Raw genomic sequence first — 27,546 nt, 5'->3', positions numbered from 1 at the left:
ATTGTTGGCGTTTTAGATAAAGGCCAACCCAAAAGGAAAAGCATTCTTCCGAATTTGAACCACCTGGATAGCCCCCAGTCCCGCCATGAATCTTCCATGGATGGACTCTGCGCTCCGAACATTCTCCCAGAGCTTTACAATGAATATAGGAGAAAACTAAGAAGAATTGAAGAATTCGTGATGTCTCAAGAATGAATCCAGTTACTCAAAGTGCCCAAGATCAAGCTCGAAGTGTTTTAGGACTGGAAGAGTCAAGAAGTTCCAAAATGATCCATTTTTCTCATTTTGTTTTAGTCTTTTAAATGAGTTATGACTGCCATATCTCTTTTAAGCGGGAGAAAACTCGCTTAGGTGGGACATTTCATCATTTTTTTTTTTGAAAACGACATGAATAGCATTAAGAATTTGCTTGAGCCAAAATAGTCTCAAGACCAGAGCCAGGTACAATATGAATCAGAGAAGTTCCTGAAAAACGATGTGCAAAAGTGCACCAAACCCACCACCAACCCGCAGGGTGACCACTAGCATATTCCCAAGAAGGAGCCTCATTAAAACCATACTGAGAAAAACCCATTGGGAAAAACCCCAGCAAGGAAAAAGAGTACCACCAACTTGGGATAGCCACCCAGCTACTAGGAAACATGAAAAAAGTCCAAAACAGCATCTGAAATTCGTACACCGCTAAAACAGCAACATTTCTAAATTTTCTATGACACATAAACAGCAAACAGCAACAGTAAGCAGGCCAAACAGCAAACAGAAAACAGGCGCAGCAGCAACAGCAAACAGGCAGCAGCGACAGCACTCAGCAACAGCAAACAGACACCAGCAACCAGGCAAAAACAGCTGCAACAGTACTCAGCAAAAACAGACAGCATTATCAAACGACGCAGCAGCAGTTACAGCAAAACAGAAAGCTGTAAACAGCACCAGCAGCACTCCAGAAAACAGCAACAGCAAACTGAAAAACCAGCAAACAGCAAGCCCTTCCAGAAATTTACAAAACAGCAAGACAGCGACAAAATTGATGCTAATACTACGCCGCAAATTCTCCCATAGCTTTATGACCCTGCAGAAACACAATAAGAAACAAAACAACCAGCCAAGGATGTGATGTTAGCCTTGTTGTCCAACATATTTCCAAATTGGCACAACACGAGAACATCCCTCCTTTGCAAGCGCGTCCGCCTCCATATTCCCTTCCCTCAAAATATGAGACACCCCACAGCACTCCACCAATGGATATAAATAATCAATCATATTCAACTCATTAGTTAAATTCCAAGGTCTATTTTTTGTTCCGCTCACCCAATCAACAGCAAGACTTGAGTCACTCTCAATTAGTATCGAAACTATCATGAATTGCTGACAAAATAATAAGGCATACAAGATTGCCAAAACCTCCGCCTCATCAGCTCGTTTTACCTCCACCTTTCTAGAAAACTCCCCAATCACCTCCTTTGCACTATTCCTCAAAATCCCCCCAATGCCTGCTCGTCCTGATTGAAAAGAACCATCCACATTGAATTTCAAAATCGTCCCTTGAGGTGGTTTCCAAGGGATAAGAGGCCGTACACTAACCTTGGCAGTTAGATCAATTTTTGAGAAGCCCCTTTCAAACTGAGTTGCATCATAAGGACAATCTTTCCACCAAGCTCTTATCCAAGTAAACAGTAAAAATACATGAGACTCCCAAATGGCTTCCACATCAAAAAGTTTATCATGGAAAATCACATTATTCCTTGCCATCCATATCTCCCAGCACAATGCATAAGGAATCATCTCCCACATAATTCTTGATGTATTTTTGCGTAACTGACTCCACTCAGCCAGCAATGTCAAAACTGATTCTGGAATAGACCACATAATGCCCTCCCTCTGTAACACTGTTGTCCATAGCATCCATATCTGGGGACAATGCAAAAAAAGGTGTGCCACTATCTCTGTTGTAGACAAGCAAAAAATGCAAGATGCACCATTCTCTAAGACCACCCCCCTTTGTTCCAAGTTCTCCTTTGAAGCAATTCTGTTCTTCTGCACCTGCCACAAAAATAAAGCAATTTTTGAAGGTAAGATAGGCCTCAAGAATTGAGGGACAGACCATCCCTCCTCAGTGAACCATCGGGCTTCCACAACTGCACACATAGACTTTACACTGTAGAGCCCCATATTATCATGTTTCCAAATTATGGAATCTCTGTCCGCCCTCTCCCCCTGTTTGGGAACCAAAGTCTGAAGGAGTGCCAGTAAATCATCATATTGTTGTCTCTCCCAACCCAGAAAATCACGTACAAAAGCAATATTCCATATCCATTGAGGACCGAAAACCGTGCCATACTCCCTCACCAATGCCCTCTTATTAACTGCTAGTGCAAACACCCGAGGGAAAGCCACTTTTAGAGGCGCAGAACCTATCCAATGATCCAACCAGAAAAATACACCACTTCCCCTCCCTATCTGACAAGCCATACCATCCCTAAAGACATTGCCCACTAACCCACTATCACGCCAAACACCATACATATCTGCCAAAGGCTTAGATAATTTTTTCACATCAGCCGGGTCAACATTAAAAGATATCAGCTGCAGTGGTAAACCATATTTTTTACAGACCACCTCCCTCCATAGAGCATCTCTCTCCCGACCAAACCGCCACACCCACTTTAAAAGCATAGCCTTATTTTTCCATTCAAGAAAACCCACTCCTAGGCCTCCAAACCGGGTACCCTTACACAAGTCTTCCCATGCTATCCACATGATTTTATTTTCACCAGAAGGCCCCCCCATAGGAACCGGCGCATAATCCTCTCTATCCGCTGAATTATCCCCTTCGGAGCTTTATAGAGAGCCATATAGTACAATGGAATAGCATTGAGAACAGATTTTATCAGAACAAGTCGACCACTTAAAGTCAAGAAGCGTGAACTCCACAAACCCAATTTTGCAGTCATATTTTCCAGCACCGGATTCCAGAAAGACAATCTTCTAGGATTGCCACCCAATGGAGACCCAAGATAAATGAAAGGTAGCGTACCGATTTTAAAATTCCACCAAGTTGCAGCTTGTTGTACCATAGAAGAATTGGCATTCACCCCATAAACCGCTGATTTGTTAAAATTTACCTTCAACCCTGAACTGTATAAGTAAGCTTCAATTGCCATGGCTAGAGACTGGAACTGAAGCTCATCACAATCAGAAAACAGCAAGGAATCATCTGCAAACTGTAAATGATTTATGCGGAACCCCGGCGCCAATTCCACTCCACATGGTGCGTCCCCTTCCCGTAACTGATTAAGCATGCAGGACATCCCGTTTGCCACAATATTAAATAGTAAAGGTGAGAGGGGATCACCCTGACGCAGTCCCTTCTGAATATTAAAGAAATCAGAAGGCGAGCCATTAACCAGGACTGCTAAGGAAGCTGTTGAAACGCACACCTGCATCCAGCTAATCCATTTTTTCCCAAAACCCATTTCCTGCAGAAGCTCCAGCATAAAATCCCATTCAACATTATCATAAGCTTTTGCAAAATCAATTTTAAATAGCAAACCTCCTTCTGGCCTTGAAGCCATGGTGTGGACAATTTCATTAGCAATTAGAGAGCAATCCGCAATCTGACGACCTGTAGTGAAAGCGAACTGATTCTGACTTAACAAACATGGCAGCATCGAACTCAGACGCAGAGAAAGGACTTTTGACAGCAGTTTATAAATACTTCCAATTAAGCTGATCGGCCTGTAGTCCGATATTTGCTCTTGTTCACCCCCTTTAGGAATAAGAGCTATAAAAGTGGAATTTAGACCCCTCACCAGCTGTCCTGACATGAAAAAATCATTGAAAAAACATAACAGTTCATCTTTAATTAAGTTCCAGAATTTTTTGAAAAAATCCATGCTGAAACCATCAGGACCTGGAGCTCTATTCCCATCAAAAATTTTTACCACCTCCCATATTTCCTCCACTGTAAAATCTGCTTCCAAAAAGTGCTTTTGTGCCTCCGACACTTTATTTAATTTACTGTTTGAGAACCTTGGCCTAGGACCACCATCCTTGCGGAAAAAATTAATAAAATGTGCTCGCATAGCTTCTTTTATCTCATCTGGGGAAGTTAACAGACGCCCACCATACCTTAGCTGCGTGATGGTTTTCTTTACTGTACGTGCCTTACACACACGGTGAAAGTATTTTGTGTTTCTGTCTCCCTCCTTCAACCACCTTACCCTTGACTTCTGTAACCATATTCTTTCCTCCTCACGGTATGCCCGCCACAAAGCCTCTAAAACCATCCTTCTCTCCTTATTCAGAGCCTCTGAACCCCCCTCTGCTTCTAACTCACTCATCACCTCCTGTAATCTTTTCTCTAAATTGGCAATTTTTTCTACTCCCCATGCACCCTTCTTTCTACGCCACTCTCTAATTTTTCCTCTCAATCCTCTTAGCTTTTGTTTCAACACATAACCCGACCACCCTTGATACACAGCAGATGTCCACCAAGCCTCCACTAATTCTTTAAAACCCTCCTCATCAACCCAATGATTAAAATAATAAAATGGTTTTGGTCCCGAATCAGGCACCCCAAAAAATAAACCCACCGCCCTATGATCAGATACATTCCATGGTAAAACAGATTGAGAAATATTAGAGAACGTTACCAGGACCTCATCAGACACTAACCAACGATCCAAGCGACTCCAAATCCCTTCGTTCCGACTAGAAAACCAAGTATAATCGCCATTATTCAGTGGTAAATCCAATAAATTGCTGTCTTGTACAAACTGCTGAAAGGATGAATCACCCACGTCAAGGACACGTCCTGATGTGCGTTCAGAGGCCAGTAGCACCGCATTAAAATCTCCCCCTATACATACAAAACCGCCATGGCATAAAACCCGTTGCTTTAGAGCTTCAAGACAAAGACTACGATCTGACATAGAATGAGGACCAGAAACATTTCCATTCAGCACTGTTTGATCAATATTAGGCAACTTCACAGTCAGAAGAATAAACCACGTTTCTACGGCCACTGTCAGAACCTGCAAAGAACTCTCCCTCCACAAACACATCAACCCCCCAGCTGTTCCAACAGAACTAGATTCAGCATGCTGCATATTGAGACTTTTAGTCCAAGAAATTACTGTACGCTCCCGAAGTTCATTCAGTTTTGTTTCCTGTAACAGAACTAGTTCTGGTTTCAAATGCAAAATTGCTTTCTTTACTGCTTCCCGCTTCGTTGTTCCTCCCAAGCCACGGATGTTCCATGTCAGCCACGGACCTGACATATTAATTGAGGTGTGGATGATTTTGGCGAATTTGAGTTTCTAAACCACGGAGCATCAAAGCCTCTGATCCTCGCGGTTTCAAACCCAAACGTTTTCCAAGTAGCCATGTTCTCTGAGCTCTAGTTGACACTCCATCCTCCCCGGGCACCGGCTCTAGAAAATCAAGTGGGAGGGGTTTCGGTTTGTTCTTGCTTCCCTTAGGACGACCCCTCTGTGATGACTTCTTTGACGAATTTGTATTCTGGCCGTTCTCTTCTTTTTGAGTCTCAGGGATAGCAGCAGCAGCAGGCGTGACTGGACCATGAAACACAGAAGATGGCGAGATTGGTGAACATGAACGTATTGTTACCTCAGGTGTGGAAGCTAAGCGCACAGTAGCCTCTGGTATTGCACGATGTCGAATTATTTGGTGTGGTGATGTATGCACAAAAACGTCTGTGATTCCCCTTGACTCAGAAACTTGCAAATTTTCATCAGAACCCGTAGAAGCACCGAATCCGTTTTTCTGGTTTTTCATGATAGGCAAACACGGCTTAGTTTCTGATTTGTTTGTAAATAATTGTGGGTCCCAGTTCAATGCAGAATAAGGCCAACAAATATTTGATTTCTGATTCAAATCATCAGCATTAAAGGAATAACCAGTAACAGCAAATCCTCTTCCTTGATTTTGAATAAATTTATCCAATATTTGATTTCCGTTAAAAGAAATCTCATCAGATTTTAAATTTTCTCTCCACACCTTAATTTCCTCAATTGAATAACCTGAATTGATGATATCCTCCAACTGTTCCTTCAGTTGCTCCCCAGAATTGATTACATTCGTATTTTGAATGTTTTCTGTAACGTGCAAAACTGCTGTCCCCTCTGCTTGCAGACACTCAAACTTGTCGACAACCCCCTGTTCCATCTCCGGCGCCGCCACCGTAACCGGCAAAACCACTCCCGCCGTGAGACTCACTTCTTCCAGCGCACCAGTGGATTCGGTTTTACAACACGTCTTCAAGCCCTCTGCCGCACCGTCCCGAAATATCTCATCCTCTTCATCCAAAACATCATCAAACAGAGTTTCTCCATCTCTCCCATCGTCTCCCCCTTCTTCCCCCATGCTTCCATCATTAGTGCTCAAATCCTCATATGAAATTCTGAATTGTACACTTTTACTGGTGTTGCCGGCTTCACCTCTACAGCCCCATAATCATAAGCTGTAGGATCCTTTTCAACCAAGACAATACACGACGTACCACTCACATCAACCGCCATGGTAAAACAGTGAAGAATCGGATGATGTGTACGGACCAAAATGCGAGCAAAGTCTGCTCGATGTCGCAACAAAGTAGCAGAATCAGACATAACATAGTTCCCTAGCCTGTTTCCGACGGATGTAAAGAATGCTTCATTCCACAAGCCCAGTGGTACCTGCCATAATCGAATCCAGATAAGTTGAGTTACGCCAAAAGAAAGTATTGTACAGGGCTTGATATCACACAGCTTCTGTTCTAAAAAGAAACTGCATTCTGTGATGGTTTCTTCCATCTCATCCTTTGTTTCAAATTCCAGTATCACCTCATCTGCTCCCAGGGGAATTAAACGAAAGTTGAACAAACCAATCTGGCTAAATTGTTCCTGTAATATTTCGACCGGCATGGACAGTAAGGTTCGTGCCCTGGCACATCTCAGAACCCATTCTTCATCTAAGTCAGAATCCACCACACGTAATTGGCATGTTGCTGGTTGGACTGCAACACCAATCAGCCCTAACTTGACGTCTGTTGCTGGAGACGGTTCTTGCTTCCTCCCCTGCTGTTGTGCCTTTGGTCTCCACACTTTCCCCGGAACATTTTCCCCTGGTTTATGAGCCACAGGTGTGCGCAAAGGTCGCTGAATATTTGCTTTTTGAACCACCAGGTATGTGCCATCTAGCCTCATACCATGGAACATACGAATTGCTTCCCAGGCCTCATCATTACAATGAAAACGAAGGAAGCCAAAGCGAAAACGCCGGTGATACTTTTTCTTCTGCTGAATGAAGACACTCCTCAGTCGTCCTGCCCTTTCAAAGACTGATCGCAATCTCTGGGTTGTCATTCTATCACCTAAACCATCCACAAAAACTGAGAATGACTCAGGTTGATGTTTGCTTCTTTGAGTCCTATGAATTCTTGACTCCTATTGGAGCTTGCTGCTGTCTATGTTGTTGCACGTTTGCTCCCTGTTGGTTAAACCATGGTTGCTGCCGAGTTGTTTGATGATCCGTTTGCCTCCCAATTCCACCATTAATAGTATTTCTTCCATCTCGTTCCGAATGTGTACCTTGCTGTCTGAAAGCAGTACGTTCAGCTCCATAAACCCGATGATGTTTCTGGTATTGGCCCCCTCTGACTCCCGTGGAGTAGTTTGAAAGCTGCCACCTTGGAGATCCCTCCCACCGTCGTACAGCCTCCGATTGACTCCAAGGCCGGTGCCACCGCGCCGGAGGTCTCCGACCAGACCCTTTCTCTCTCTCTCTCATCTCCCTTGGGACATTTCATCATTGATGGGTACCTTGCTCGCTTAAGCGAGTTACTACACTTGAAAATTAATTTCTCTCTGCCTCTATTTCCTTGAAGCGAGCCGTACTTGGCTTGAGTGAATTTTTTTTAAAAATATCCAACCGTTAATAAATTTATGTTTGGTTTGATGTTGGTGCAAACACTATCGTAATTTTACGTATTCTAATATATTAGTGGTGAAACTAGAATTTGTCACGTTGAGTTTAAATTTGATATGAAAAGCATAATTTTGTCATGTCGAGTTCAACGTGGATCTTTGTTTTTTTAAATGATATTGTGGAACCACGTTGAATTCAATGGAAATCTAAAACCACACGAAGATTATGAAATATTCATTTTAACTATTATAATTTTTTTCAAAATAAATAATTCATTAAGAAGAAGAGCTTGGTGCATAAGTGGATACATATAGATAAATTAAAAAAATAGCTCCAAGAGGAGCCTAAAACAACTCAAACTAAAAGAAAGTCTATCTAAATAGTCATCAACCGCGATAATCTCAAATAACAAAAGTAAAATAAGAACTACCCGAGCATGGAAGGACAATTCCAAACTTCAAACAATTAGAAACAATCCGTATCAAAGCACATTCGGTGAAAGCCAAGATCAACCGAGTATAGACCACTTATTTGTAAAAGCACACATGGTACTTTTTTTTCTCTCACTTCTAATCATGTTACATCATGTATCATTGTGTCATATTCATTATTTTTCTTTCTCTTCTTTTTCTTTTTTTTTTAAATAAAAAAAATCAATTTAGAAAGAGCATCAAGCGGTAATGGTGGATATAGAAAAAAAAAATCATATTCTCACTTTATGGGCTTTCCTTTTTCCTCATCAAGTTGAAAATGGTAAAGTGAGAATATTATTATCCACACACCCACCCACACACACAACACACACAATAACAACATTGAACTCCACGTTGAAGCCGACGTGTCAAATTTCTCCAATCATTCTTCTTCGATCCACGTGAAACCCACGTGTCAAACTTTAACTCGTTCGTACACGTGAAATCACTTTCGCGTTGGCTCTTATCTAAAACGCCAACTATTTTTCCTTTTCTCCACGATCATGATAACCCCTATAAAACTCAACCTCATCTAGGTCATTTCACACTCACTCATTCTCTAATCACACACACTCACTCATTCTCTAATCACACAATCCTCTTTCGCCTAAACCCTTTCTCGTTCTCCTACCGTTCCTGCCGATGGAGCCGCCGCCGCCGCCAATGTCGTTGTTGCCTTTGCCGCCTATCCCGCCACCGATCCTGCCCATGCCGATGCATCCTATGCCGCCGCTGTTGCTGTCGTCTATGCCACTTATGATTCCGATTCCGATCTCGAGAGAATCGTTACCGAAGGAGACTACCTTGTCCGAGAAAATGTCCGAAGCGCGGACTCCATCCATGCTAGATTCATGGCGGGACTGGGCTTTCTCGCAAAGCATATCCACGTGGTTTCAATTCAAGGGAACAATTTTCCGACGGTGATGTCGCAGGCGCGTATCGACGCGTTCGAGATCAACGCAAGTGCCACCGCGCGTACGCTTGACGGCGATGCGAACGTGGAGCATGCATGGTACGGTGCTATCGACATGGATGAGATCATGGACATCGTTCGACACGGTTTTGGACAAGAGAAACTCCATGGCCAGGGCCTGCGTCTCTCTCCAGAGGAATCTCCTATACTCTGGCACGTGCCTACAGTATAGGAGAATGTTCGGAGAATGAAGTTAACAAATTACCTTTTAGAGATTTAACGAAAAAGTTATTTTCAAAAAAACTTGATTTGTGTTTATTTTACCTAATTAAAATCACTTTTTTTACATTCTCTTATCTATTATAAACATTTATTTAAAACAAATTAGTTTCCTAAATGATATATTTTCAACTTTTAAAATTAATAATTTTTAAAAGCTTAAACAAGATTTTTTTTTGAAATTAAAAAAGATCTTAAAGTAATAAAAGAATTAATTTTAATTAAAAATGATTTTAAAAAAACTGAAACAAACGTGACCTAAAACAATAATAATAATGTTATGAAAAAATAAAATCGGCACGTGCCATAGGACAGGACAATCCTTTGGAGAGAGACGCAAGCCATGGCCATGGAGTTGCTCTTGCCCGAAACTGTGCTTAATGATGCCCAGGATCTCATCCATGTTGGTAGCACCGAACCATGCATGCTCCACGTTCGCATCGCCTTCACGCGTCCGCGCGGTGGAACGCGCTTAGATCTCGAACGCGTCGATACGCGCCTGCGACATCACCATCAGAAAATTGTTCCTCTGAATTGAAACCACCTGGATATGCTATGCGAGAAAGCCCAATCCTGCCATGAATCTAGCATGGATGGACTCCGCACTTCAGACATTTTCCCGGACAAGGTAGTCTCCTTCGGTAACGATTCTCTCGAGATCGGAATCAAAATCATAAGCGGCATAGACGGTAGCGACGGTGGCGGCAAAGGCACCATCGACATGGGCAAGATCGGCGGCGGCATAGGCAGCAACGGCAGCGGTGACATTGGCGGCGGCGGCGTGAGGATCCATCGGCAGGAACGAGAGGAGATCGAGAAAGGGTTTAGGCGAAAGAGCATTTTGTGATTAGAGAATGAGTGAGTGTGTGTGGTTAGAGAATGAGTGAGGGTGAAATGACCTAGATGAGGTTGAGTTTTATAGGTGTTATCATGATTGTGCATAAAAGGAAAAATTGTTGGCGTTTTAGATAAAGGCCAACCCAAAAGGAAAAGCATTCTTCCGAATTTGAACCACCTGGATAGCCCCCAGTCCCGCCATGAATCTTCCATGGATGGACTCTGCGCTCCGAACATTCTCCCAGAGCTTTACAATGAATATAGGAGAAAACTAAGAAGAATTGAAGAATTCGTGATGTCTCAAGAATGAATCCAGTTACTCAAAGTGCCCAAGATCAAGCTCGAAGTGTTTTAGGACTGGAAGAGTCAAGAAGTTCCAAAATGATCCATTTTTCTCATTTTGTTTTCGTCTTTTAAATGAGTTATGACTGCCATATCTCTTTTAAGCGGGAGAAAACTCGCTTAGGTGGGACATTTCATCATTGATGGGTACCTTGCTCGCTTAAGCGAGTTACTACACTTGAAAATTAATTTCTCTCTGCCTCTATTTCCTTGAAGCGAGCCGTACTTGGCTTGAGTGAATTTTTTTAAAAAATATCCAACCGTTAATAAATTTATGTTTGGTTTGATGTTCGTGCAAACACTATCGTAATTTTACGTATTCTAATATATTAGTGATGAAACTAGAATTTGTCACGTTGAGTTTAAATTTGATATGAAAAGCATAATTTTGTCATGTCGAGTTCAACGTGGATCTTTGTTTTTTTAAATGATATTGTGGAACCACGTTGAATTCAATGGAAATCTAAAACCACACGAAGATTATGAAATATTCATTTTAACTATTATAATTTTTTTCAAAATAAATAATTCATTAAGAAGAAGAGCTTGGTGCATAAGTGGATACATATAGATAAATTAAAAAAATAGCTCCTAGAGGAGCCTAAAACAACTCAAACTAAAAGAAAGTCTATCTAAATAGTCATCAACCGCGATAATCTCAAATAACAAAAGTAAAATAAGAACTACCCGAGCATGGAAGGACAATTCCAAACTTCAAACAATTAGAAACAATCCGTATCAAAGCACATTCGGTGAAAGCCAAGATCAACCGAGTATAGACCACTTATTTGTAAAAGCACACATGGTACTTTTTTTTCTCTCACTTCTAATCACGTTAAATCATGTATCATTGTGTCATATTCATTATTTTTCTTTCTCTTCTTTTTCTTTTTTTTTTAAATAAAAAAAATCAATTTAGAAAGAGCATCAAGCGGTAATGGTGGATATAGAATAAAAAAATCATATTCTCACTTTATGGGCTTTCCTTTTTCCTCATCAAGTTGAAAATGGTAAAGTGAGAATATTATTATCCACACACCCACCCACACACACAACACACACAATAACAACATTGAACTCCACGTTGAAGCCGACGTGTCAAATTTCTCCAATCATTCTTCTTCGATCCACGTGAAACCCACGTGTCAAACTTTAACTCGTTCGTACACGTGAAATCACTTTCGCGTTGGCTCTTATCTAAAACGCCAACTATTTTTCCTTTTCTCCACAATCATGATAACCCCTATAAAACTCAACCTCATCTAGGTCATTTCACACTCACTCATTCTCTAATCACACACACTCACTCATTCTCTAATAACACAATCCTCTTTCGCCTAAACCCTTTCTCGTTCTCCTACCGTTCCTGCCGATGGAGCCGCCGCCGCCGCCAATGTCGTTGTTGCCTTTGCCGCCTATCCCGCCACCGATCCTGCCCATGCCGATGCATCCTATGCCGCCGCTGTTGCTGTCGTCTATGCCACTTATGATTCCGATTCCGATCTCGAGAGAATCGTTACCGAAGGAGACTACCTTGTCCGAGAAAATGTCCGAAGCGCGGACTCCATCCATGCTAGATTCATGGCGGGACTGGGCTTTCTCGCAAAGCATATCCACGTGGTTTCAATTCAAGGGAACAATTTTCCGACGGTGATGTCGCAGGCGCGTATCGACGCGTTCGAGATCAACGCAAGTGCCACCGCGCGTACGCTTGACGGCGATGCGAACGTGGAGCATGCATGGTACGGTGCTATCGACATGGATGAGATCATGGACATCGTTCGACACGGTTTTGGACAAGAGAAACTCCATGGCCAGGGCGTGCGTCTCTCTCCAGAGGAATCTCCTATACTCTGGCACGTGCCTATAGTATAGGAGAATGTTCGGAGAATGAAGTTAACAAATTACCTTTTAGAGATTTAACGAAAAAGTTATTTTCAAAAAAACTTGATTTGTGTTTATTTTACCTAATTAAAATCACTTTTTTTACATTCTCTTATCTATTATAAACATTTATTTAAAACAAATTAGTTTCCTAAATGATATATTTTCAACTTTTAAAATTAATAATTTTTAAAAGCTTAAACAAGATTTTTTTTTGAAATTAAAAAAGATCTTAAAGTAATAAAAGAATTAATTTTAATTAAAAATGATTTTAAAAAAACTGAAACAAACGTGACCTAAAACAATAATAATAATGTTATGAAAAAATAAAATCGGCACGTGCCATAGGACAGGACAATCCTTTGGAGAGAGACGCAAGCCATGGCCATGGAGTTGCTCTTGCCCGAAACTGTGCTTAATGATGCCCAGGATCTCATCCATGTTGGTAGCACCGAACCATGCATGCTCCACGTTCGCATCGCCTTCACGCGTCCGCGCGGTGGAACGCGCTTAGATCTCGAACGCGTCGATACGCGCCTGCGACATCACCATCAGAAAATTGTTCCTCTGAATTGAAACCACCTGGATATGCTATGCGAGAAAGCCCAATCCTGCCATGAATCTAGCATGGATGGACTCCGCACTTCAGACATTTTCCCGGACAAGGTAGTCTCCTTCGGTAACGATTCTCTCGAGATCGGAATCAAAATCATAAGCGGCATAGACGGTAGCGACGGTGGCGGCAAAGGCACCATCGACATGGGCAAGATCGGCGGCGGCATAGGCAGCAACGGCAGCGGTGACATTGGCGGCGGCGGCGTGAGGATCCATCGGCAGGAACGAGAGGAGATCGAGAAAGGGTTTACGCGAAAGAGCATTTTGTGATTAGAGAATGAGTGAGTGTGTGTGGTTAGAGAATGAGTGAGGGTGAAATGACCTAGATGAGGTTGAGTTTTATAGGTGTTATCATGATTGTGCATAAAAGGAAAAATTGTTGGCGTTTTAGATAAAGGCCAACCCAAAAGGAAAAGCATTCTTCCGAATTTGAACCACCTGGATAGCCCCCAGTCCCGCCTTGAATCTTCCATGGATGGACTCTGCGCTCCGAACATTCTCCCAGAGCTTTACAATGAATATAGGAGAAAACTAAGAAGAATTGAAGAATTCGTGATGTCTCAAGAATGAATCCAGTTACTCAAAGTGCCCAAGATCAAGCTCGAAGTGTTTTAGGTCTGGAAGAGTCAAGAAGTTCCAAAATGATCCATTTTTCTCATTTTGCTTTAGTCTTTTAAACGAGTTATGACTGCCATATCTCTTTTAAGCGGGAGAAAACTCGCTTAGGTGGGACATTTCATCATTGATGGGTACCTTGCTCGCTTAAGCGAGTTACTACACTTGAAAATTAATTTCTCTCTGCCTCTATTTCCTTCAAGCGAGCCGTACTTGGCTTGAGTGAATTTTTTTTAAAAATATCCAACCGTTAATAAATTTATGTTTGGTTTGATGTTGGTGCAAACACTATCGTAATTTTACGTATTCTAATATATTAGTGGTGAAACTAGAATTTGTCACGTTGAGTTTAAATTTGATAAGAAAATCTTAATTTTGTCATGTCGAGTTCAACGTGGATCTTTGTTTTTTTAAATGATATTGTGGAACCACGTTGAATTCAATGGAAATCTAAAACCACACGAAGATTATGAAATATTCATTTTAACAATTATAATTTTTTTTCAAAATAAATAATTCTTGAAGAAGAAGAGCTTGGTGCATAAGTGGATACATATAGATAAATTAAAAAAATAGCTCCAAGAGGAGCCTAAAACAACTCAAACTAAAAGAAAGTCTATCTAAATAGTCATCAACCGCGATAATCTCAAATAACAAAAGTAAAATAAGAACTACCCGAGCATGGAAGGACAATTCCAAACTTCAAACAATTAGAAACAATCTGTATCAAAGCACATTGAAAGCCAAGATCAACCGAGTATAGATCACTTATTTGTAAAAGCACACATGGTACTTTTTTTTCTCTCACTTCTAATCATGTTACATCATGTATCATTGTGTCATATTCATTATTTTTCTTTCACTTCTTTTTCTTTTTTTTTTAAATAAAAAAAATCAATTTAGAAAGAGCATCAAGCGATAATCGTGGATATAGAAAAAAAATCATATTCTCACTTTATGGGCTTTCCTTTTTCCTCATCAAGTTGAAAATGGTAAAGTGAGAATATTATTATCCACACACCCACCCACACACACAACACACACAATAACAACATTGAACTCCACGTTGAAGCCGACGTGTCAAATTTCTCCAATCATTCTTCTTCGATCCACGTGAAACCCACGTGTCAAACTTTAACTCGTTCGTACACGTGAAATCACTTTCGCGTTGGCTCTTATCTAAAACGCCAACTATTTTTCCTTTTCTCCACGATCATGATAACCCCTATAAAACTCAACCTCATCTAGGTCATTTCACACTCACTCATTCTCTAATCACACACACTCACTCATTCTCTAATCACACAATCCTCTTTCGCCTAAACCCTTTCTCGTTCTCCTACCGTTCCTGCCGATGGAGCCGCCGCCGCCGCCAATGTCGTTGTTGCCTTTGCCGCCTATCCTGCCACCGATCCTGCCCATGCCGATGCATCCTATGCCGCCGCTGTTGCTGCCGTCTATGCCACTTATGATTCCGATTCCGATTCTGAACTCGAGAGAATCGTTACCGAAGGAGACTACCTTTTCCGAGAAAATGTCCGAAGCGCGGAGTCCATCCATGCTAGATTCATGGCGGGACTGGGCTTTCTCGCAAAGCATATCCACGTGGTTTCAATTCAAGGGAACAATTTTCCGACGGTGATGTCGCAGGCGCGTATCGACGCGTTCGAGATCTACGCAAGTGCCACCGCGCGTACGCATGACGACGATGCGAACGTGGAGCATGCATGGTACGGTGCTATCGACATGGATGAGATCATGGACATCGTTCGACACGGTTTCGGGCAAGAGAAACACAATGGCCAGGGCCTGCGTCTCTCTCCAGAGGATTCTCCTATACTCTGGCACGTGCCTACAGTATAGGAGACTGTTCGGAGAATGAAGTTAACAAATTACCTTTTAGAGATTTAACGAAAAAGTTATTTTCAAAAAAACTTGATTTGTGTTTATTTTACCTAATTAAAATCACTTTTTTTACATTCTCTTATCTATTATAAACATTTATTTAAAACAAATTAGTTTCCTAAATGATATATTTTCAACTTTTAAAATTAATAATTTTTAAAAGCTTAAACAAGATTTTTTTTTGAAATTAAAAAAGATCTTAAAGTAATAAAAGAATTAATTTTAATTAAAAATGATTTTAAAAAAACTGAAACAAACGTGACCTAAAACAATAATAATAATGTTATGAAAAAATAAAATCGGCACGTGCCATAGGACAGGACAATCCTCTGGAGAGAGACGCAAGCCATGGCCATGGAGTTGCTCTTGCCCGAAACTGTGCTTAATGAAATCGGCACGTGCCATAGGACAGGACAATCCTCTGGAGAGAGACGCAAGCCATGGCCATGGAGTTGCTCTTGCCCGAAACTGTGCTTAATGATGCCCAGGATCTCATCCATGTTGGTAGCACCAAACCATGCATGCTCCACGTTCGCATCGCCTTCACGCGTCCGCGCGGTGGCACATGCTTAGATCTTGAACGCGTCGATACGCGCCTGCGACATCACCATCAGAAAATTGTTCCTCTGAATTGAAACCACCTGGATATGCTATGCGAGAAAGCCCAATCCCGCCATGAATCTAGCATGGATGGACTCCGCACTTCAGACATTTTCCCGGACAAGGTAGTCTCCTTCGGTAACGATTCTCTCGAGATCGGAATCAAAATCATAAGCGGCATAGACGGTAGCGACGGAGGCGGCATTGGCACCATCGGCATGGGCAAGATCGGCGGCGGCATAGGCAGCAACGGCAGCGGTGACATTGGCGGCGGCGGCGTGAGGATCCATCGGCAGGAACGAGAGGAGATCGAGAAAGGGTTTAGGCGAAAGAGCATTGTGTGATTAGAGAATGAGTGAGTGTGTGTGATTAGAGAATGAGTGAGGGTGTGTGATTAGAGAATGAGTGAGGGTGAAATGACCTAGATGAGGTTGAGTTTTATAGGTGTTATCATGATTATGCATAAAAGGAAAAATTGTTGGCGTTTTAGATAAAGGCCAACCCAAAAGGAAAAGCATTCTTCCGAATTTGAACCACCTGGATAGCCCCTAGTCCCGCCATGAATCTTCCATGGATGGACTCTGCGCTCCGTACATTCTCCCAGAGCTTTACAATGAATATAGGAGAAAACTAAGAAGAATTGAAGAATTCGTGATGTCTCAAGAATGAATCCAGTTCCTCAAAGTGCCCAAGATCAAGCTCGAAGTGTTTTTGGTCTGGAAGAGTCAAGAAGTTCCATAATGATCCTTTTTTCTCATTTTGATTTAGTCTTTTAAATGAGTTATGACTGCCATATCTCTTTTAAGCGGGAGAAAGCTCGCTTAGGTGGGACATTTCATCATTGATGGTTACCTTGCTTGCTTAAGCTAGTTACTACACTTGAAAATTAATTTCTCTCTACCTCTATTTCCTTTAAGCGAGCCATACTTGGCTAAAGTTAATTTTTTTAAAAAATATCCAATCGTTAATAAATTTATGTTTGGTATGATGTTTGATAAGTGCCAAATTTACCTAGTTTTCCATATTATTTTGGGCACTTATCTTTGATAAAAGTGTGGAATTTCATATTAATTAACCCTCAACTGTGTAGTTTAGTAAATAATTAGAATTAGTATAGCTTTTATGTTGAATTTAGATTCTAATCCCTATTTTTGATGTAGGAATGGATGTTAAAGAATTTCTATTAAGATTTCATTGAAGAAAAGCAACAAGAGGGTGAAGAAATCCATTTTTGAGTAAAGAACTCGCTGAAGCCAAAGAATATTCGCTTAAGCCAAATTCCAGGGAAGATCTCGCTCAAGCGAGATGATATTTCGCTCAAGCGAGTTGTGGCGGTGTAGGAAACCCACACATGAAGAAAGCTACTCGCTCGAGCGAAACTAAGGCGGCAGAAAGTCTATAAATGGCCAGAAACAGGGCAGAACCAAGGGAGCTCGAATTTTTCCATCTTTTCTTCATTTCTCTTCACTTCCAGACCTTAGAAATAGGGGAGAAAGCTAGGAGCACTTGGAGAGGAGGCTTGGGTGCCGGATTTGACGGCGAGACATCGCGGAGTCTTCAGTTCTTCTCGTTTCTTTTCCATGTTTGTAAAGTTATCCATGGAAATGGATAACTAATCTCTCTTGTTGGGGTTAGATGTAGTTGATAAATCCCTATGTGTTCTATTTGATTCAGTTTATATACTATCATGTTCCTTTGTTTATGATTTAGTGATTTTCTCTTGATCTTCATGTTCTGTTTTAGTTTGCGCACCTAAAACGTATTGCTTGATTCGACGTGAGAGCGATAACTATATCGTTTTGAGTCTGAAATAGAGTAAATCACCTAATAATCCTAATTGCTAGACATAGAGTTAGGTTTGTTAGTCATTGAACATCTAAACTTCAAGATAACTTTCTTTCTTAATCATGTGAGACATCAATGTTTAAGATGAATCATATGACGTAGGGTTGAACTGGTGTGAGACATCAATGCTATCCACTCATGCGAGACATCGATGACGTAGGGTTGAACTGGTGTAGATGAATCATATGCATAAACATGATATGTATTTGAATCAGTAGGATATATAAAGGTTAATCAATGAAATCTAAGCCCAGCAGTTTCTCTGTCTTGTTGTTTTCTATATTTGTTTTCCTTGTTTTTATTTTCAGTTTGTTATAAAAATCCTCTCAAAACCTTATGAAACCTCATTACTTAAGTTACTAAAACTATTGAACGGCATAGTATTACCAATTCCCTGTGGATACGACAAAACCCTATGCTATACTACAATTGAGTCTTAAGGATTTTAAAAGTAGTATTAGTGTAGAAAAATCTCCCAACAATGTTGGTGCAAACACTACCGTAATTTTACGTATTCTAATATATTAGTGGTGAAACTAGAATTTGTCACGTTGAGTTTAAATTTGATATCAAAAGCATAATATTGTCATGTCGAGTTCAACGTGGATCTTTGTTTTTTTAAGTGATATTGTGGAACCACGTTGAATTCAATGGAAATCTAAAAACACACGAAGATTATGAAATATTCATTTTAACTATTATAATTTTTTTTCAAACTAAATAATTCATTAAGAAGAAGAGCTTGGTGCATAAGTGGATACATATAGATAAATTAAAAAGATAGCTCCTAGAGGAAAGTCTATCTAAATAGTCATCAACGCAGAAGCTCGCGATAATCTCAAATAACAAAAGTAAAATAAGAACTACCCTAGCATGGAAGGACAATTCCGAATTCAAACAATTAGAAACAATCCGTATCAAAGCACATTCGGCAAAAGCCAAGATCAACCGAGTATAGACCACTTATTCGTAAAAGCACACATGGTACTTTTTTTCTCTCACTTCTAATCACGTTACATCATGTAGAATTGTATCATATTCATTATTTTTCTTTCTCTTCTTTTTCTTCTTTTTTTTAAATAAAAAAAATCAATTTAGAAAGAGCATCAAGCGGTAATCGTGGATATAGAAAAAAAATCATATTCTCACTTTATGGGCTTTCCTTTTTCCTCATCAAATTGAAAATGGTAAAGTGAGAATATTATTATCCACACACCCACACACACACCCACACACACAACACACACAATAACAACATTGAACTCCACGTTGAAGCCGACGTGTCAAATTTCTCCAATCATTCTTCTTCGATCCACGCGAAACCCATGTGTCAAATTTTAACTCGTTCGTACACGTGAAATCACTTTTGCGTTGGCTCTTATCTAAAACGCCAGCCATTTTTCCTTTTATGCACAATCATGATAACCCCTATAAAACTCAACCTCATCTAGGTCATTTCACACTCACTCATTCTCTAATCACACAATCCTCTTTCGCCTAAACCCTTTCTGGTTCTCCTCTCGTTCCTGCCGATGGATCCTCACGCCGCCAATGTCGTCGTTGCCTTTGCCGCCTATCCCGCCACCGATCCTGCCCATGCCGATGCATCCTACGCTGCCGCTGTTGCTGCCATCTATGCCACTTATGATTCCGATTCTGATCTTGAGAGAATCGTTATCGAAGGAGACTACCTTGTCCGAGAGAATGTCCGAAGCGCTGAGTCCGTCCATGCCAGATTCATGGCGGGACTGGGCTTTCTCGCAGAGCATATCCAGGTGGTTTCAATTAAGAGGAACAATTTTCCGACGGTGATGTCGCAGGCGCGTATCGACGCGTTCGAGATCTACGCTAGTGCCACCGCGCGTACGCGTGACGTCGATGTGAACGTGGAGCATGCATGGTACGGTGCTATTGACATGGATGAGATCATGGACATCGTTCGACACGGTTTCGGGCAAGAGCAGCTTTAGGGCCATGGCCTGCATCTCTTTCCAGAGGATTCTCCTATACTCTGGCACGTGCCTACAGTATAGGAGAATGTTCGGAGAATGAAGTGAACAAATTACCTTTTAAAAATTTAACAAAAAAATTATTTAAAAAAAAATTGATTTGTGTTTAATTGCCCTAATTAAAATCACTTTTTTTACATTCTCTTAACTATTATAATCACTTATTTAAAACAAATTAGTTTCCTAAATGATATATTTTCAACTTTTAAAATTAATAATTTTTAAAAGCTAAAACAAGACCTTTTTTTTTTGAAATTAAAAAAGATCTTAAAATATTAAAAGAATTATTTTTAATTAAAAATGATTTTAAAAAACTGAAACAAACGTGACCTAAAACAATAATAATAATGCTATATAAAAAAAAACCGCGTCCCATAGGACAGGACAATCCTCTGGAGAGAAATACGAGCCATGGCCATGGAGTTGCTCTTGCCCGAAACTGTGCTTAATGATGCCCAGGATCTCATCCATGTTTGTAGCACCGAACCATGCATGCTCCACGTTCGCATCGCCTTCACGCGTCCGCACGGTGGCACTTGCGTAGATCTCGAACGCGTCGATACACGCCTGCGACATCACCGTTGGAAAATTGTTCCTCTGAATTGAAACCACCTGGATATGCTATGCGAGAAAGCCCAATCCCGCCATGAATCTGGCATGGATGGATTCCGCGCTTCAAACATTTTCCCGGACAAGGTAGTCTCCTTTGGTAACGATGCTCTCGAGATCGGAATCAGAATCATAAGCGGCATAGACGGTAGCGACGACGGCGGCATAGGCGCCATCGGCATGGGGAGGAATGGCGGCGACTTAGGCGGCAACAACAGCGACGACATTGGCGGCGGCGTGAGGATCCATTGGTAGGAACGAGAGGAGATAGAGAAAGGGTTTAGGCGATAGAGCATTGTGTGATTAGAGAATGAGTGAGTGTGTGTGATTAGAGAATGAGTGAGTGTGTGTGATTAGAGAATGAGTGAGTGTGAAATGCCCTTGATGAGGTTGACTTTTATATGGGTTATCATGATTGTGCAGAAACGGAAAAATTGTTGGCGTTTTAGATAAGAGCCAACGCAAAAGGAAAAGCGTTCTTCCGAATTTGAACCACCTGGATAGCCCCCCAGTCCCGCCATGAATCCGCCATTATGCAACAAATAATTTATTAAGAAGAAGAGCTTGGTGCATAAGTGGATACATATAGACAAATTAAAAAGATAGCTCCTAGAGGAGCTTCCTCTTGCCAAATAAAACAACTCAAACTAAAAGAAAGTCTATTTAAATAGTCATCAACATAGAAGCTCGCGATAATCTCGAATAACAAAAGTAAAATAAGAATTACCCTAGCAGGGAAGGACAATCCGTATCAAAACACATTTAACGAAAACTAAGATGAACCGAGTATAGACATCATGTATCATTGTGTCATATTCATTCTCCTTTTTGTTAAATTATAAAATTTCATTTAGAAAGAGCATCAAGTGGTAATCGTGGATTTAGAAAAAAATCAGATTCTCACTTTATGAGCTTTCCTTTTTCTTGATCAAAGTGAAAATGGTAAAGTGAGAATATTATTATCCACACACCCACACACCCAATAACACAACATAAACATAAAACCCTAGTTCCTACCAGTGAATCAAATCACAAAAACTAAGGTCCTGTTTTCTTTGTCCCATTCCCAGAAACTCCATCCTCAACTTTTGGTAATTTTCTCGGCAACCAAACATCGATTCTCTTCATTTTCATTTCCAATTTCAATTTTGATTCATCGTTTTCTTGTTTAATCTACAGCTTTCGCTGTTTCCGATCTTTCTTGCAGAATTGACCATGGCGGATGACAGCTTTGCCAACGGCGTTGAGGAGGAATCAACCTCGAAGCTGGAGCGCGAGAGGGACGAGCTGGTGGCGGAGAATGTTGCCAAGAAGGAGCAGATCAAGAAGCTGACTGCCGAGCTCGAGGAGTCTCGGAAGATGACGGATGTTATCGCCGCCAGAGCGTCGGATCTCGAGACGGAGTTGTCCAGGCTTCAGCATGATATGGGGTCGGAGATGAGTGCCGGCGAGGACGCGAGGGCTAAGGTTGCTGAGCTGACCAAGGCTGTGGGAGATAAGGAGTCTAGGATTGGGGTTTTGGAGAAGGAAGTGGAAGGGTTGAAGAAGGTGAAGGAAGAGAATGAGTTTTTGGTGAAAGAGGTGGGTGAGTTGAAGAAGGTGGCGGGAGAGAATGAACTGAAGGTGAGAGATTTTGAGAGGAAAATTGGGGATTTAGAGAGAAAAATCGGTGTTTTTGAGACGAAGGAAGTCGAGGAAAGGAATAAGAGGATTAGGGTTGAGGAGGAGGTGAGGGATAAGATTGATTACCAGGATAAGGAGATTAATTTATACAAGCAGAAAGTTAAGGAGTTGGAGAAGGCTGCTGCTGAGAAGAAATCTGAGTTGGAGAAGGCACTTAGAGAATCCGAGGAGAAAGTCACGAGCTTGGAATCGGATGTTATTCTGTTGCGCGAGGAAGCAGGGGAAGCTGAGAAGGTAATCAGATTGCTGAGTGAGAAGGCAGGGGAAGCTGAGAAGGTGATCAGATCGCTGAATGAGAAGACGGTTGAGACCGTCAGGTCGGGTGTGAATGGTATACATGGAGATGAAGGGAAGGGGTTGAACTTGCAGTGGCCAGTGGTGGCAGGGTCTACAGGAGCTGTTGTTGTAGCTGCTGCTGCGATCTATGTATGTTGTGCAAAACGTAGGTAACTTTCTGTGATCAGAGAGTAGCTGGGGAAGGATGGGGATTTGAATGGGGTGTTGTAGAGGTTTAGATTTACTGAGTCTTTTAGTTAAGAATATGCTTCAATTTTGTTGGTCATAAAATAATGCTTCTATGGCTTTTGTTTTTCAAGCCTGTGAATTTTGATTCATGTCAATGTTGGCATGACATACTGGTTTGGTTGTTAGTTGTTTTTTATGAGAATCAAAACATTGTGTGTTGGAACAATGCTCTGGTCAATTGATCTTTACTAGGTTTTGGCTGTACTGATTACAAGTCGATTATAGTTGCTTTTGAGGTTTGTATTTTATAAATACTTTATGAATGTGTTTAGTTTGACCCTTGCTAGCTTGGAGGATAACATCAGAAGCAACTGCTGGCAGTTTAAGGAGGTTCCCGAGGTAGTTTTTGCTATGTTTCTGTAAGTTATCCGTGATTGTAGTATCAACTCTTGTCAAAATATTCAGTTTTTGAAGCTGATTTCTCTGCAATTAGTCTTTCCATGGTCAATTTCACAACATTTGCTTGAATGTAGACCATATGTAGAACTCAGCTTGTGAATTGTATCTGATGGTTTGATATCAAATATTCATTTAATCTTTTATTGATATTATTAGTTATGTGTTGCCTTTTGCAAGCGATTGATGTTGTTTTGGCTCTAGCTGAGGTGCTTGATTTTTAAGATTAGTTATATTCAAACCTCTGTTGTCCATCCCAAATCTCAGCCCGAAATGGGATCGTGGGATGGCTGGGATAGTAATTTTATTTTTCTATAATCATAGTAGCAAACTAGCAATGAAAGTCATAGGTCAAGAGGGAAGGGTGAAGAGGGGAAGTGAAGGAAGTGGAATGTGCTCTGAATCTCATATGGTTGTTTTTGGTTTTTGGTAGTTTGTTTTGTTGCTAATTTGCTAGGTTTAGTATGAGCAGTTGAGCACATAAAGTTCGTTTGGATACAGACTTGTTGGAGCTTATCTACTAGTAAAAAAACTAAAAAAACTCCAATAAATGCTCTTCGGTTTGCATCCAAACAGGCCTATAGTCTCACATTTAATAAAAAACTCAATATACATTAAGATAACAATTGAAAAGATAATGAACTTTTTATTGAAATTATATTGATAGGTCTTATCTGTCTGAGCATGTGTGTCTATATGACTGCTTACACCAGATCTGTTTGCATATACCACTTGTCAGCTTCTTTTTCCAAGTATTCACATTTAGTTGAAAGTTTATTGTGCCTTTTGCTTATGAAATGGCGGGAATTGAGTTTGGTGCCCCACCCCTTAGGCTTTGCACCCCACTTTATTAAATACGGAATTTAAAGTTCCGTATCAATACGGAAAATAAAATTCCGTATCTGTTTTAGTATATAATGAGTGGTTGAAAATGTGACACGCATGCTTAAATACAGTACGGAATTTTAAGTTCCGTATTCAATAGGGAGAATACGGAATTTTAAATTCCGTATTTGATAAAGTGGGGTGCCAAGCCCCATAGGTGGGGTGCCAAACCCAACTCCCTGAAATGGCGTAGGCTTGCATCCTTTCTTTCAATTATTAGGGATTTCTGTTGTAGTTGACTAGGACTAGTTACTAGGTCTAGTACGTTTTAAGACGGTCTATTTTGTGAACTTAAAGAACAATGTCCAACCTGTTTCAACTGCTTTGGTAACTTAAGATATATGCTATTTCTTGGTCACTCTTTAACTAGTTGGGAGCCAAAACTCTGTTCAGATTACATTTTGGTTAATACATAATTGAAAAAGTTTATCTTCACTCTTAGATTATAGTTCATTTTGCCCGTGACTTGCCTAGTTTTCTTGATTCCATTTTATCGGTTTTGCTCATCCTAATGAAAAGATATAATGATGATGAAAAGTATTCTTGAAAGTTTGATAAACTCTTTGTTTGATGGTCTCTGTCAATGTACTGAATAATATTTTAATAAATTTATTGAGCATATAGTGAAAACGCATGCCAAATGAAAGCATATACTGAGCTACTTGATTTTCCTTTCTGCAAACGAATCGTGGAGACTAAAGAACATGCATTTTGGATATAAATATGGTGCTGTTAAATAAATTTGAAGAATAAATTATAGTTCATGGAAGTTTACAACATATAACATAAATGAAAATTGTCATACTTTATTTTTTTCATTTTTTGAAATAAAACAACGTCATCGTTCTGGCACCAAGCATAAGAACATGTAACAGAACATGCCTCTCGTAATATGAGGCTCAAACCCAATGATTTTGCAAAGCCTCAACACCTTGTGATATGTTGTGCCCTACAAAATGGAACAATCAAATTAACAAGACGATTAACAACTTAGAAAACAACCCTAAGCATTGTTATTTTCAAATCTCTTTTCAAGTTTAACAAAACATAAACAATCAAAGCACTCTGATGACAACTAAGGTTGAACATTACAGTTCAAAAGGAAAACGTCTAATATTAACATGTATGCTCGTAGTATATGATATCACAGTGACAGTTAATAGTACTTTAGATCCAAATATAGAGGGTCTACAAAATTAGTCTGTGGCTAGAAAAAGAAAAATCCTTAAATGAGGTTCACACACCTTAGATTTATCTGTCATCACCCCTAAGAATTTCAAAGAGTCCACAGCAACTGTTCCAAGAGGTGTGCTGCCTTTGAGCCACAGAGACAATGATCTGACACAAGAAAGAATAGGATCGTTATGTAACCTCTAAACAAAGCACATATATTATTTCGCACGCTTGGTTCTACATTAGAAACCTCATAATCGCTTATGGGGAGAAGCAACATAATATAATGTAGTTTTTAAAGTTATCCTGCTTTGAATTGTGTGTCACCGCCGATTCAAACGCATTATATACATAATAATAACAAAAACAATCTTCTAATACTTGGTAGCACTTACTAGACACAAATGACTTTTACTATTTGTTCCAAAAACTGAAGTTGTCTCTCCAAACAAATGATTTTCTCGGGGTTCAAACTTGTATTCTCATCCCGTACGAGAATCTAGCTTGCTTACCACTTTAACGACACATTGCCGGTACTAGACACAAATTAAGACTTATACATGAAATTATCATGAAGTGTGAAATACTTACCGGATTCTCAGTGCTTCTAGGTTCTTCAGTCTTATCTTGCTCAACAGGACTAGTGCTTTCAGCAAGAGGAACATTTGGTGATGGTTGAAAAGTCTCCCTAGCACTTTCATAGGATGATGGCTCTTGGAAATGTGATTGTTCACCAACTTTCTCATATGTAGATGGCACCAATGTTTCCTCAATTGCCTTTGGTTCTTTTCCTGTGAAGATTGGAGGAGCCTTGTCACTCTCATCTGGTTCTGGAACACTTGTCTCCAGAGTTTCCTTTGAAGCTTCAGTTGGAGGCAGAGAAGAACTACCATAGTTCTTATTTGATCCCTCATCTGTTACAATTGAAGACAAAACATTCTTCTCCTCTTCAGCAATCATCATGTCCTTAATTGTTTCAACGACTTCTTCATTTCCTGAAACTGCAGAGAGCTCATTATTGTCGTCTGAAGGAAGCAATTCAGTTTCCTTCACTCCATCAGCATCTTCAGGGGATTGAAAATCTTTCCCCTCATCTTCCTTCAATTCCAATTCTACAGTATCATATTTTATTGCATCACTGGAGTCAGTCGGTGAAGGCTCAATAGGCTCAAAAGTTTCAGCAACTGATTCAGAAGCATCATCTTCTGTCTTATTCTCCTCACTTTGTTCTGTTTGCTTACCTGTCATTGCTATATCAACACCATAAGTTTCCTTGGATGTAGCATCAGCATCAGCAGCAGTAGCATCATTAACAACCATCTGTTTATCTTCAATTAAAGATGTTTCTACCTTCTGTGTGTCCTGTAATGTTCCATTGAAAGAGTCTTCCATTTTGCTATGGTTTGCAGATTCAACTACCACAAAAGGTATTGTAGCTTAGGAAAACCAATGAACCTCTTTTCTTCCTTACAGGATTTGATATCACAGTTTCCTAAACCAGCTTGTTGAATGTTATTGGATGAAAAACAAGAAAACAAAAGGAAGGTGTAAAAGGAAGATTAAATGAAGACATAGGATACCAAACAATGATGTGAATACAACATTGGAACTAGTACAAGAGACATAAAGAAGAAGGGAAAGACAGGTGGGAGGACATGGGAAGGTAGATGGGAAGATAATGAAAGAGTGATCGATGACAAAGAGGAAGAGAGTGATGATTGATTCATCACATTGGAGTAGAAGAAGAATAACAGATGAAGAGTGGTAGCTGTGTGGTCAAAGCTGTGGAGAGAGTTATAGGCATAGTCTCTGACTGGTTGCTGGTGTTTCAAAGAATGGTGGATGGGTGATGGTGTGCGCCGGTGCAAATGGAAGTTAGCTCTCACTTCGAAGTAAAAAATGAACGAAACTCTTCTCATAGATTGAGATGAATGTGCTTTCAGGTTAACTCAACTGATATCCAAACACACACTTGGATTTCCTTGTGGAGGGAACTCTTTAAACACCAAGCTACATACTAGAGAGTCCAAAC

At 40.5% G+C, this 27,546-nt stretch overlaps 3 protein-coding genes across 4 annotated transcripts; 1 reads left to right on the top strand and 2 right to left on the bottom strand.

Moving 5' to 3' along the window:
• Positions 1–397: 397 nt before the first annotated feature.
• LOC130748927 (uncharacterized) lies at positions 398–5,279 on the bottom strand. The gene is made up of 5 exons (XM_057602209.1): positions 2,936–5,279; positions 1,388–2,828; positions 931–1,069; positions 730–846; positions 398–559 (listed from the first exon to the last, which is right to left on the bottom strand). The coding sequence occupies exons 1-5, from the start codon at positions 5,277–5,279 to the stop codon at positions 398–400; spliced, it is 4,203 nt and encodes a 1,400-aa protein (XP_057458192.1).
• A 16,494-nt stretch (positions 5,280–21,773) lies between these two features.
• Positions 21,774–23,226, top strand: LOC130733210 (peroxisomal and mitochondrial division factor 2-like). 2 transcript variants are annotated; one of them, XM_057585327.1, is made up of 2 exons: positions 21,774–21,943; positions 22,032–23,226. In XM_057585327.1, exon 2 carries the CDS (start codon positions 22,068–22,070, stop codon positions 22,983–22,985), a length of 918 nt encoding a protein of 305 aa, XP_057441310.1. In that variant the 5' UTR covers positions 21,774–21,943; positions 22,032–22,067; the 3' UTR covers positions 22,986–23,226. The 2 variants fall into 2 exon arrangements, with proteins under 2 accessions (XP_057441310.1, XP_057441309.1); XM_057585326.1 differs by having other exon boundaries at positions 21,778–21,943; positions 22,060–23,226.
• Positions 23,227–25,034: 1,808 nt separating this feature from the next.
• On the bottom strand, positions 25,035–27,280 carry LOC130733211 (uncharacterized). Its single transcript, XM_057585328.1, has 3 exons — positions 26,106–27,280; positions 25,586–25,679; positions 25,035–25,290 (listed from the first exon to the last, which is right to left on the bottom strand). The coding sequence occupies exons 1-2, from the start codon at positions 26,904–26,906 to the stop codon at positions 25,593–25,595; spliced, it is 888 nt and encodes a 295-aa protein (XP_057441311.1). The 5' UTR covers positions 26,907–27,280; the 3' UTR covers positions 25,035–25,290; positions 25,586–25,592.
• Positions 27,281–27,546: the final 266 nt, after the last annotated feature.

This window comes from Lotus japonicus, chromosome 1 (assembly GCF_012489685.1).
Source record: "Lotus japonicus ecotype B-129 chromosome 1, LjGifu_v1.2".
Taxonomy (NCBI): domain Eukaryota; kingdom Viridiplantae; phylum Streptophyta; class Magnoliopsida; order Fabales; family Fabaceae; genus Lotus; species Lotus japonicus.
This window is presented reverse-complemented; position numbering and strand designations above follow the sequence as displayed.